This window comes from Odontesthes bonariensis, chromosome 16 (assembly GCF_027942865.1).
Source record: "Odontesthes bonariensis isolate fOdoBon6 chromosome 16, fOdoBon6.hap1, whole genome shotgun sequence".
NCBI classification, from domain to species: domain Eukaryota; kingdom Metazoa; phylum Chordata; class Actinopteri; order Atheriniformes; family Atherinopsidae; genus Odontesthes; species Odontesthes bonariensis.
In genome coordinates this window covers 8,501,153-8,513,520 of record NC_134521.1, presented here as the reverse complement: position 1 = coordinate 8,513,520, position 12,368 = coordinate 8,501,153, and the positions used below count along the sequence as shown (strand labels likewise).

At 43.6% G+C, this 12,368-nt stretch overlaps 1 protein-coding gene across 1 annotated transcript; it reads left to right on the top strand.

Annotated features, from left to right (window-relative positions):
* Positions 1-384: 384 nt before the first annotated feature.
* birc2 (baculoviral IAP repeat containing 2) lies at positions 385-11,385 on the top strand. The gene is made up of 14 exons (XM_075487653.1): positions 385-451; positions 986-1,062; positions 1,741-2,663; positions 2,766-3,046; positions 4,556-4,843; positions 4,999-5,278; positions 8,050-8,149; positions 8,236-8,314; positions 8,405-8,453; positions 9,748-9,990; positions 10,080-10,178; positions 10,305-10,460; positions 10,906-10,947; positions 11,035-11,385. Exons 3-14 carry the CDS (start codon positions 2,474-2,476, stop codon positions 11,226-11,228), a joined length of 2,001 nt encoding a protein of 666 aa, XP_075343768.1. The 5' UTR covers positions 385-451; positions 986-1,062; positions 1,741-2,473; the 3' UTR covers positions 11,229-11,385.
* Positions 11,386-12,368: the final 983 nt, after the last annotated feature.

The following is a 12,368-nucleotide window of genomic DNA, read 5'->3' as shown; positions in this document are numbered from 1 at the left end:
CTCTACAATAAAAGCCTAAATGAAAGTAATCAGAAAAGTTCATTTCAGGTTCATCTTTTTAAGAATGAATCCACTGTTGGCTTCAACAAAAACCTGCCAGCAGCTGCAGCTGTGCACAAACACATATATAAAAAAGTATTAAATGTTTTTTTTTTGCAGAATTTCCCTTCTTGCTGTGACTGGAACTAAATCTAACCGGGTGGTTGTCATAATGAACTCAAGTCATTACTGAAAGGAAATTCTTAGTGCTGTGCTGGAAAAGACCCGCCCTTGAAATGACACGTTGAATATTTTTTTGAAGAATTATAGGTACTTTACATGAAGAAATGTATGGCGTCAGCCAGGTATGCTGACTCATCAGAGGGGGCGTGGCCCCTTGGGGAAACCTGTTCATGCCGTGTCCTCACAGCGGCTCAGTCTGCATCTTTCCTGACTTCAACTAGACCGCTGTGTAAGTACCTTCTTTTTTATTTTACATCAGTGATTCACACAGGCTTAAATTACTTTTGAACTTTTCACTGGCTGACGTCCACAACAGTTTCCTTATAGGAGTGATTGTCTCGGCTCTAGTTCCTCATCTTAAAACTCTTATATTTATTGGATTATCACCGCATAAAGGAGACTTTGGAGATTCATACACATGTTAGTAATCGATAATCGTTTCTTTTTTTTAAACTTTAAACGAACATAAGGTTCTGTTTCATATGTCGGTTTGCAGCCTCTTAAACGTGTGTTTTATGTTTCTAATGATTTGATAACTGAAGTTGCATCTTTCTGTGCACAGATGCACGTCTTTATAAAATTATGTATTGATAATTAATGTCTTAGTTTTAGGTTAAACAAGAATATTGTAACTCTAACAATAGCTGATGGGACTTTTGGCCTGTGGAAACAAGGCTAACCACAAAGACTTTTAGGGTCTTTCTAAGCAATTCATTGGTATTTTTTTCTGTTCCATTTTCATTGAAACGATACCCGGAAACAGGCGGAGGAGGTGACGTGTGACGTCTGACGTAACGTGTGACGAGTAGCTTCGGTACTTTCCGATAGGATTGCGAATCGGTGAGTGAGAGACCCACTGGGTCGTGTCAGCGTTGTTGTATTAATCGTGTGATGTTTTTGCGTCATTGAGAACATGCATTTTTATTTTCCTTTATGCTGCTGTTCAGATTGATGAACACGAGTGTAGCAAAGTTCAACCGGAAGCTAGCGTTAGCAGGTGTTAGCATTAGCTAGCTAATGTCAACTGAGCATCAAATTGGGGCGTGTATATATTTATATTAGATTAGATTCCCTTTATACATGTAATTCAATTAGTCACTGTTATGTTTGACGGAAGAAAACAGTCTTAATCTACACCAGTTCTCCCCAAACTGTAAGCATTAAACTGTACAATGTTAGCTAGTCGTTTGTTAGAGTAGAAAACAACGAAAGCTAACAGTTGAGATGTCTGATAACACAGGTGCGAGTTCAGGAAAGTACCATCAGGGAATTTAAAGTTTTTATGTGTTATATTTAAAGTTGAAGCCGCCTCATGGCTCAAAAGAGTTAATAAAGTTAGAAAATAAAGATGAATAGATTGGAGAATAAGCTAAACCAGGAATTGGAGGATATTTCACTTTGAATCACTTGGTTATTATTTGTGATAATAATAATAAAATTCTGCTTTATAAATAACTTTGCCTTGTCTGTATGTGGATATGGGGTTATTAATGTCTTGTGTTTTCTTAATGTCCACAGGCTCCGCCATCGTAACACTTTAGTGGGACTTTGGTTATCCCAAAAGGAGTAAAAAAAATTTTTATTGGGTTTTTACAGTTCAATTATGGAGGCTTAAACACCCACGAAAGGGATGTCCAACATGGGGGGAGGGGTTTGAGAGCATGTACACCCTGGTCTCTGTGTGCGTGTGAGGCGTTTATGTTTGTACAAAAACTCATTAATCATATGTTCAGATTTAGGTTAGAAATGTCTTTACTAAACGTAGAAGACAGTGAAGTGTGTGCTGATCCTGGTTGATCTGATCCTGGAGATCTGATCTACCCATAATGGGTGATCTGATCCTGGAGATCTGATCCTGGTGATCTGATCTACCCATAATGGGTGATCTGATCCTGGAGATTTGATCCTGGTGATCTGATCCTGGGTGATCACACCAAAGTGTCTCAGAGTCATTTAAAAAAGCTCGGGCCTTTCTTTAGGTTATGTTCTGTTCGACCCACTCAGACTCAGAGGGGGAGAAGCTGAACTTTCTGTCGGTAAATGTTCCGTCAGCTGAAAGGTGAAGTTCCTATAAGATGAGCTGATGTCTGATGGGCCTTGGGAGGTGTACAACACATATTAGTGATCGCTGGACTTTTTGATTTCTCTACGCGGGAATTTCTCGCTCTCTTGATTTGAGTCGCAGCTGCTTCCTCTTTAGTCCACATGTCCGTCTATGTACTTTCCATTTCGCTGTAAAAGGGGCTTTTGAATGTGTTTGTGTGAGAGAACGAGACCTTGGGTTTTCTCAAACCCCTCCCCCTTTAAAGGGCATCTCTTTTTTCCTCTAATCTACTCCAACCCACAAATGGAAACCCTCGTTCAACTTAAAAACAACCAGTTTTTGATGGGCCTGTGTCGCAATGGGCCACCTCCTGACCTGCAGTATGACAACTCCTCAGGTATAATTTTTTTATTCTTTCACTTCAACAGATGTGTTGGATTCACTGTCATTTTATTTCCAATTTGTTTTCTAATCTCTCGCTGTTGTTTGCATCCACTAGAGCTCTTCCGCATCTCCACCTTTGCTCGATTCCCAGCTTCGGTCGTCACAGAGCGCAGTCTGGCGAGGGCCGGCTGGTTCTACACCGGCGTGGGCGACCGGGTGCAGTGCTTCAGGTGTAACGTGACAGCCGAGGGCTGGCAGGCCGGGGACTGTCCCACGGAGAAGCACAGGCAGCTCTCTCCAGCCTGCTCCTTCATCCAGAGCCTCCCATCGACCACAAACCTGCTCTCCTCCTCCCACTCCGCCTTCTCCCCGCTCCGCATCGCCCCAGCTTTACCGGTAAGATCGAAGGACGTTCCTCATGCACTCTGAGACACGCCAAAGTTAAAATGTTTTTAAGTCGTAGTAGACAGTATGACAGTAGACACTCCTAGTACACTTGTAAAGTATGAAGTATCTTACATTCAATTATCAGAGATATCAATTATAGGTCAATCATAGCCAGGCACAACCTTTCTTTCCACTGTTATGCAGACGATTTACACATTTATCTACCATTGAAGCCAAATAGTAACTGCTCAATGTTCTTTGTTTAATTGTATTGCTGATATTAAGCAGTGGTTGGTTAATTTAAATGATGACAGAACTGAATGCATTGTGTTTGGGGGCGCTGTGACGGCTGGCTTTGGCACCTCGTCTTCAAAGCTTAGTTCAACCGTCAGAAATCTGGGAGTGACCTTTGACCTTTGATCTGAGGTTGGACAAACAAATTAATAATGTCGTCAGGACTAGTTTTTTCCAGTTGCGTCTCCTGGCCAAAGTTCAAATGTTTATAAGTCGTCATGACCTTGAGAAAGCCATCCATGCCCTTATAAGTTCAAGGTCAGACTATTGCAATGCACTTCATGTCGGCGTCTCCCAGTCTTCTCTCAGTCGCCTTCAGCTGGTGCAGAACGCTGCTGCCCGTCTTTTAACCAACACCAACAGACGTGTGCACATCACTCCTGCTCTTAACTCCCTCCATTGGCTTCCTGTCCTTTTATAGAACCGATTTTAAACTTTTAATGTTTGTTTTTAAAGCTCTTAACGGCCTCGCCCCATCGTATTTATCTGAGCTTTTAACAGTCCTGGTAGAGCTCTGAGGTCAACAGCTCAGTTTCTGCTGGAAGTGCCCAGGTCAGAATACAAACCCTGGGGTGACCGAGCCTTTTCCCAAAGCTGCCCCCAGGCTCTGGAATAAGCTCCCCGTCCAGCTGCGTCTTATTTCTGACCTGGGCCTCTTCAGATCTAGGTTAAAAACCTACTTATTTAGGATTGCTTTTAATACCCAGTAGTATGATGATGCTTTTATCTTATTTTATCTTATTCGATTTTGTTGTATTTTATTGCTTTCACTGTTCTTTTATTGTTTTTATTTGTTTTTACTTATTCTTCTCTTTATTTATTACCTGCTGTAAAGCACTTTGGTACACCGTAAGGATTGTCTGTAAAGGGCTGTATAAATAAAGTACATTTATATTTACATATATGAAACTCTACCTCATGGACAAAGTCTCATCAACACCAGCAGTAGAATCACAAATCAGTTCCCTCCTCCAGGGCCACATTTTTGCCACATTTTTGTCACATTTTTCCACATTTTGCTACATTTCGCCACATTTTTGCCACATTTCGCCACAGTTTGCCACATTTTTCCACGCATTCACATGTTTGCCTCTCCGTGAAAGTTTTGAGCAGCGACAAACATGAACACAAACAGTCGCTTTAATTGGAAGCAATAAAAAAGGAAACAAACACACAGTAGTTTGTACTCGGCAGCTTCCTAACATGTGGCTCGTTCTCCGTTAGCTTTCCGGTCCAGCTGCTCCGATAAGTCAGGGCGAAGAGGCCGCCGGCTACTTAAATATGGCGTTCTCTGCTCTGCCGCCCTCGAGCCCACTGACCTCTCGTGGTGTGGAGGACATGTCCCACCAGAGACCGACGTGCCACAACCCCAGCATGCGCAGGGAGCAGGAGCGCCTGGACTCCTACCACTCGTGGACTCTGTCCATCATCACCCCAGCAGAGCTCGCCAAGGCGGGCTTCTACTCCCTGGGGCAAGGAGACCGAGTGGCCTGCTTCAGCTGTGGAGGACAGGTGCGTATCTGTCATTCTACCTGCTCCTGGGAGGCAAAACGCTCCTTTGTTTAGATTTTCCATGCATGAGTAGCTCCATTCAAAAGATATTTAAGTTACCGCTAAGTGTGTTGAGCTGAAATTAGACAGAAGTTTGCGTGTTTTTTTTTTTGCAGCTGAGTAACTGGGAGCCTGGGGACAGAGCTGTGTCTGAGCACCAGAGGCACTATCCGAACTGTCGCTTCGTCCGGGGGGACAGAGCCGACAACGTGCCGCTGGCGGGCGCCGCATCTTCAGCGGCGACTTCCCAGCTGTCGTCGGGAGCCCCCGCCCTCACCAGCGTGTCCAACCCCTCCATGCAGCAGAGTGACGAGAGGCTGCTCACCTTCGTCAACTGGCCCTCACGTATCCCTGTGAGGCCGGAGCAGCTGGCTAAAGCTGGCTTCTACTACGTAGGTGTGTTCAGCGTCAACGGGACACGTTTCCCCCCTTTTTTTATTTTGTATTTATCAGGGAGATACATAGAAAGTCATTTCAGCACTGTTACACACATACAGATCTATACAAAAACATGTATCTGGATAACCGTGCTAACATACCCTCCAAGCTGTTGCTCTCCCTTTCATTTTACGGTGTATAAAATAGTAACAATTGAACAAAGAGTCACATTCACTCATTTTTCCATCAAGATTAGTAAACTGGTACTTCAAGCCATGTAATAGAGACTCTTAAAACAGTTCAGGTCTCAGTGATCTTATAAATCTGATCCGTTTTAAACACAGACTCTTAAATATCTCTCCATGATGTAGATTATGTGAACAGTCCCTCGCCAGTCTTCCAGTGTCGGTGTGTTGGGTTGTAGCCATTTCCTCGTTATAGCTTTCTTCGCTCCAATCAATAATATCTGCCTTAGATATTTGTCTGCTTTTGATTGCAAATGTAATACTGTGGTACAAAAATACATTGAGCTGACGTCAAATAGTACAGTCATTTGAAACATATGTTCCAGACAATCAAGGATGTCGTGCCAGAACGATGAGAGTTTTGGACAATCCCAAAATAGATGATAATGATTGGCCTCATCTGCACCACAAACTCTCACCAGGTGTGTGAAGTTGTGGTTTTCCATTGTAATTTACAAATGTTTTCCCATTCATCCCCAGATATGACCAAATCCCCCTCCCTTTCCCATTTGCATTTAATATGCAGGCTGTTCGAATTCGGGGAGTCTTGAAGACCTTTTGTATAATCTAGATATTAATTTCTTTCCACTTCCAGATTTATAAATTGAAACAAAAATCTTCAGGATATCACTACTCTGGTCCTCTGTCAAAATTGTATTTAATCGATAACTTACTTTGGAGGTATCTAAAAAAAATCCCGCCTCTCTAAATCATATTCGGGGCACGTTTTCAATGGTTGAATTGTACAAAGTTTAAATATATTTTCAAACTAAAAAGCTAATAAAAGCAGATGTTTCTTGTTATAAATCAGCGATGCTGATCTTAAATGGCTCTGAAATTGGGTATAAACCTGCAGCCTGAAACGGTTTCAGTGCCAGTAAAGGTGGGAGGGGACGGTTCCTGTTTCAGAACAGACTGTTTTCAGTATCACAAAGCTCTGGAAATTCCTTTTTTTATTCCCATGGACGCCTGATTAGAAATGTAATCGTATCATATGAAAAGTAAACCAGTGTGTGAGATGTCGGCGACGGAGGAAATGAAAGATGACAGTAAAGCAGTGATACTCACTATTGTTTTCACAAGAGCCACATTGGCAGAGCAAAATCAAGGGAAGAGCCACTTTTACGACAACATACTAAGTCCCCTTTTGCAAATATGCATTTATACATATAAAACATCCCACAAAAAAAAGAAACAACACAGCCAATACATTTTCAATTAAGACCACATCTACATTAATACTGGGATGAGCGGCAGCTGGCGTGCATGTCCTCGACTTTCTTCATGTTGTATTTGTAGTTTGTTGTTGTAATCTAATGGCGCTTTTCCACTAGCTCGGCACGGCTCGCCACGGTTGTGTTTCCATTACAAACGAGTATACTTCATGCTTCCTCGACGTGGGCGGGGTCGTCGCAACACGGCTGCGCGTGTTGCTGCTCACCCTGTGGCTTTTTGTCGCACAGAAGGCAAGAGAAGAGAGCCAGAGAAGACTCCTGGCCGCCAGACAAAACAGTATTGAAAAGTACCAGAGAGTTTTGTTACGAGCTTCAAAAAGACGACGTTTTTCCCCAATTCTGTTGTTTTTGTGTTATTATTTCTACCTGGAATGGTTTGGGTCCGTGGAAGAAAGATCCAGAAGGGCAGCATGGACTACATCACTGAATCCTTGGCAAACTGAGTTATCGTACAGTTTGTGATGTATGTGATGGAGATGTGCCTTTCTGAATAAAAAGAGAATTAAAAAAAAAAAAAAAAAAAGACGACGTTTGGAGGTAAGCTAACGGTTGCTAACGCTAGCTTTTATTATCCGCGTTATGACGCTTCCAGTGACGACACTCATCGCCCAATCAATGCAAGGCAGTCAGCTGACGTCACGTTTTAGTAACGCCTCGGCCCGCTTGGAACCAGGGCTGAGGTGGTACGGAAAATCGTTCCGGTTGCAGGTACGGCGTGCCGAAGCGAGCTAGTGGAAAAGCGCTAATAGTGAGACATTCAAGATGAGCATGGTTTTTGTGCTGGTTTTGCCCTTTTTTCAATTAAAAACCGATCCATTGTGCCTGCATCTCATGGTACACCCGACATTTGCCTGCTCGTCCCCTCTCTGGGGTCTTCATGCTGATTTTTGTTTGGTTTTTGCCCTTTTTTAGTTAAAAACCGATCCATTGTGCCTGCATCTCGTGCTGGCTAAAGGAGCTAGCGTGCAGGTGGTTTAAGCGGGCTGCGTTGCCAGGTTTAACAGTTCCCCCTTTAGGAAACACCATTAAGCGTTAATTAATACTTAATAAAAATACTTAATACTACAAAAATGCAAACTTAATAAAACTACTTAATACTGTGCAGTATTCGCTGTGTGTTATTTGAAAAAAATGTATTGTTATTGTTACCATATAGTTATAAGCTACTATGCGAGTGCGAGCCGCCAATTAGAGCTTGAGGAGCCGCGCAATGAGTAACTCTGCTGTAAAGTGTTGTCTTCATCCCTGAGAAACTCCCCCAAAGCACACGTCACACTCACAGCTCTGTTTACCCCCCCCCCCCCCCCAGGGAGAAATGATGATGTCAAGTGCTTCTGCTGCGATGGAGGCCTCCGCTGCTGGGAGTCTGGAGACGATCCGTGGGTCGAACACGCTAAATGGTTTCCCCGGTAAGCGCCACCTGTTCGGCCTCAGAATCTCAGAATCCAAAGCAGCACGCACGCGTTTTCTGATCGTTTCTTCTTGCTAACTGCAGATGTGAATACCTGCTTCAGGAGAAGGGACAGGAGTTCGTTCACCAGATCCAGGCCCGGTTTCCTCGGCTGTTTGAGCAGGTTAGCGGACAGAAGCGCCTCAGATTTGAGTTCAAAGGTTTGACTGAGAACGAGCTGTTTTAAACCGTGTTCGTCTGTTCTCTCTCAAAGCTTTTGACCAACGGAGACAGCAGCTCCAGAGAGTTTGTGGATCCACCTGGTGAGTTGAAAAGCACATGAAAATGTGGATTTAATCCTGTGTAACAGTTTAAAGGGATAGTTCGCCTCTTTTGACATAAAGCTGTATGACATCCCATATCAGCAACATCATTTATGAACATTTTCTTACCCCCTGCTGCGTCCTGTGAGCCGAGTTCCAGCCTCGTTTTGGTGTTCAGCCACAACTGTAAGCACTTTTAAATCCAGGTTAAAAACATTTCTCTTTCAGTGTGCTTATGGTTGAGTTTATATTTTTCTTTTCCCCCCTCTTCTTTGATTGCTTTTAACTGTGTTTTAATTTATTTATTTTTTAAATATTTTTTGGGGGCTTTTTTATGCCTTTAATGTTAGGACATATGGAGAGAGACAGGAAGCAGGGGGCAGAGAGAGGGGGGAGACATGCAGCAAAGGGCCGCTCGGTGCGGGCCAGCTGCAGCGAGGACTATGGCCTCTGTACATGGGGCGGCTGCTTAACCCACTACGCCACCGACCGCCCCAACTGTGTTTTAATTTTAATTTAATTTTTTTTCTCTTTAAATTGCTTGTTTTTATGCTGCTTTATGCTGTTCTTTTAAATGCCTTGTCTTTATGTAAAGCACATTAAGTTGCCTGTGGTATGAAATGCGCTGTATAAATAAAGATGCCTTGCCTTGATGAAGGTAGTCCGGCTAGTTGGCTGGGGTTTAAAAAAGAAAGCGTTTTGCTTCTCAAAACAATATGCGTTCAAAAGAGTAATACATTTGCATCACAAAATCGTTCTTCAGGAAAAAGTCAGACCTCACAATCGCTTGGCCCTATTTTCTCTCCCTTCGTATCACTGCCTGCTGCCGACAGAATTTGCTGCTCGGAAGCAGGGGACTCCTCAGTCTGCACTTCGGTCTGCACGGTCTACACAGCACATAAAGGAAAGGAAAGGGAAAGACAAAGAAAGGAAACAAAAGGAAAAGAGAAGGAAACAAAGGAAAAAAAACGAAAGGAAAGGAAACAAAAGGAAAGGAAAGAAAAGGTCTGACTTGTCCTGGGGAATGATTTTGTGATGCAAATGTTTTACTCTTTTGAACGCATATTGTTTTGAGAAGCAAAACGCTTTATTTTTTAAACCCCAGCCAACTAGCCGGATTACCTTCATCAACGCCAAAACTCGGCTGGAACTCGGCTCACAGGACGCAGCAGGGGGTAAGAAAATGTTCATAAATGATGTTGCTAATATGGGATGTCATACAGCTTCATGTCAAAAGAGGCGAACTGTCCCTTTAAAGCAGCGCTCCTCAGAGTGACCGAGGTCTTTCTTTCAGTGGTCCATCTGGGTCCAGGAGAAGAGCGGTCTGAGGACGCCATCATGATGAACACCCCTGTGATCAAGTCCGCCTTGGAGATGGGCTTCGAGCGCAGCCTGGTCAAGCAAACGGTCCAGAGCAAGATCCTGACCAGTGGAGAGAATTACAGAACCGTCCAGGAGCTGGTTTCAGACCTGCTGAGCGCCGAAGACCAGAAACGGGAGGAGGAGCGAGAAATGCTGGCCGAGGCCATGGCATCAGGTGCGAGAAGAAGATCCCATTAAATACCGTGAGATGTGGCCTCGGCTCTCTGAGTCACTGAATGAGACCGTTTCTGTGTTCGGTTTCAGATGGTTTCACCTTTGTGAAGAGACACCAGGCGGCGCTGATCCAGCGTCTGAAGAGCGTGGAGCCGGTGATGGAGCATCTAAGAGAACAGAATGTTTTGTGTACGTTCTTTGGTTTGTCTACACGTTATTGTGTCATGATTGGTTGAAATAATGAAAAATGGGATGATGGAGATGTGACTGACGGGGAACATTCTGTGGATTTAATCGTTCCGTGTTAACTTGCAGCGGCTGAGGAGTATAGTGGCCTCCTGGCTCAAACATCCGCCCAGCAGCAGACCGCCAGATTGATAGAGCTCGTCCTCACGAAGGGGAACGCCGCCGCAGAGGTCTTCCGCAACTGGATCCAGAAAAACGACGTCCACCTGCTCAGAGATCTCATGGGTATGCTGTTTCCCACCCCGCCTCACGCGGTCACTACGACTCTCAAAGAGCTCTCAGTGTGTGCTGTTTGTTTGGGGATTCCTCTGAAAATGCTGTGTTTGTCCACTAGGGGGCTCTCTGCATATAGATAGATAGATGCTTTATTGATCCCGAAGGAAATTCAAACATCCAGTAGCAAGACATAATAAAGCAATAAAAATGTTTATACAATTATAAACACTTTAAAAACAATCTAAGAATTTAAAAAACTGTTTAAAAATATAAAGTGACCAGTGAAATTCAGAAGTGCCATCACTTGTACTGTTGTACTGCCTGATGGCCAGAGGAAAATGTCGTGTTTGTCCACTAGGGGGCTCTCTGCATACTTAGACCCACTTACACCATCAAACTGTTGCTTTGCTGAAGAAAGTCTGAGCTGACTACATGTCGTCTTTCTCACTTTCAGCTCAATCAAACGAAGCTTCGTCACCAAGCCAAGATCTCTCGGGTAAGAGGACACGAGCAACACTTTGTTTACCTGAATTAGACATAATGTAGGGGAGCTAATGACTCTAAAACTTCCCCTTTCCTTCAGACCTCCCGATGGAGGAGCAGCTGCGGCGCCTGCAGGAGGAGCGCACCTGCAAGGTGTGTATGGACAAAGAGGTCAACATCGTCTTCATCCCGTGCGGACACCTGGTGGTGTGCAAAGAGTGTGCGCCGTCGCTCCGGAAGTGCCCGATCTGCAGAGGCCTGGTCAAAGGCACCGTTCGGACCTTCCTCTCGTAGTTTTCTGCTGTTATTTATGGAAGTTTGTTCGCCTTCTTAAATCGAGGCACAAGTTCATCCAGGTGGTATTAACACAATAAATCATTGCAGTAAATGTGTGTATTTCTATCACAAATGATGCGTATGAATAATAAAAAACTAATAAGTGCAATAATCATACATGTGAACGTGCTCGTATATTGATGCTGTTGCTCACTCTGCTTAAACCTCCCGTTAAACATGCAACAGTTTCTGCAGCTAAAAACTCTGAATGATCACATGGACCCATAGAGGACTAACAACCCATAAAGTCATAAAATCAGCCCACCTGTCCAGTTTCTACTCAATAAGGGAAGTTCAGATCACATTTAATCAAATTAAACAGCATAGTTGCTGTAGAAAGTCCCAAATAATAGAGCATTTTGGTGATTTTAACTGCTTTAAAGCCTCCTTAACAAACTCACAATGCAGACCGACAGCTTTGTGAAGTCGTGTCATGGATGGAGGAATAAAGGTGGAACTTTGTGCTCCACATGGGACGCTTTGGCATGTTTTAGTGGTGGGCCCTTCAGTAAAGAACGTGAACGCATTTGAGGTTTTTCATTTTGTGAAAATAAATAAAACTTTCAGCTAAAAAAAACAAAACCTTTTTAACCAACTGAATATTCTGACCTCAAAGATTAAGATTTTATTTTGTTTCTGCCAGATAAACTTAGAATAATGAATCAAAAGAATCACAGCTTTTTCAGTTGAACGTTCTTTCACCTGCAGTGAGATTAAACGTGCACCTGAGCAATTTTCTCTCCTGGCTCAATGCTTGTGGAAATTTGCAGCTTTTCTTCAGTCAGTCATACATTCCACCTTTTCCATGCAGATTAGCCGTTAACGATCACTTCCATCCACGGTCTAACACGGCTTCTTTAGCCCACTGCAACCCCGTTTCTGTTTAGGCGTCTCTGGGTGGAAAGTTCCAGTTCCTTACAATCTGATCAAAAATGTTTCTTCTCTTCACGGCATTTTGCTTTGAGTCTCCTCAGTTGAGCCATTTATTCTACAACCCTCCCAGTTTTGGCTTCGCCACTTACAGAGTTCGACCATCAGTTCTGGTTGGAGCCATGTTTACTCTCAGCTCATTAAACACCATCACAGCCACTTAAGAAT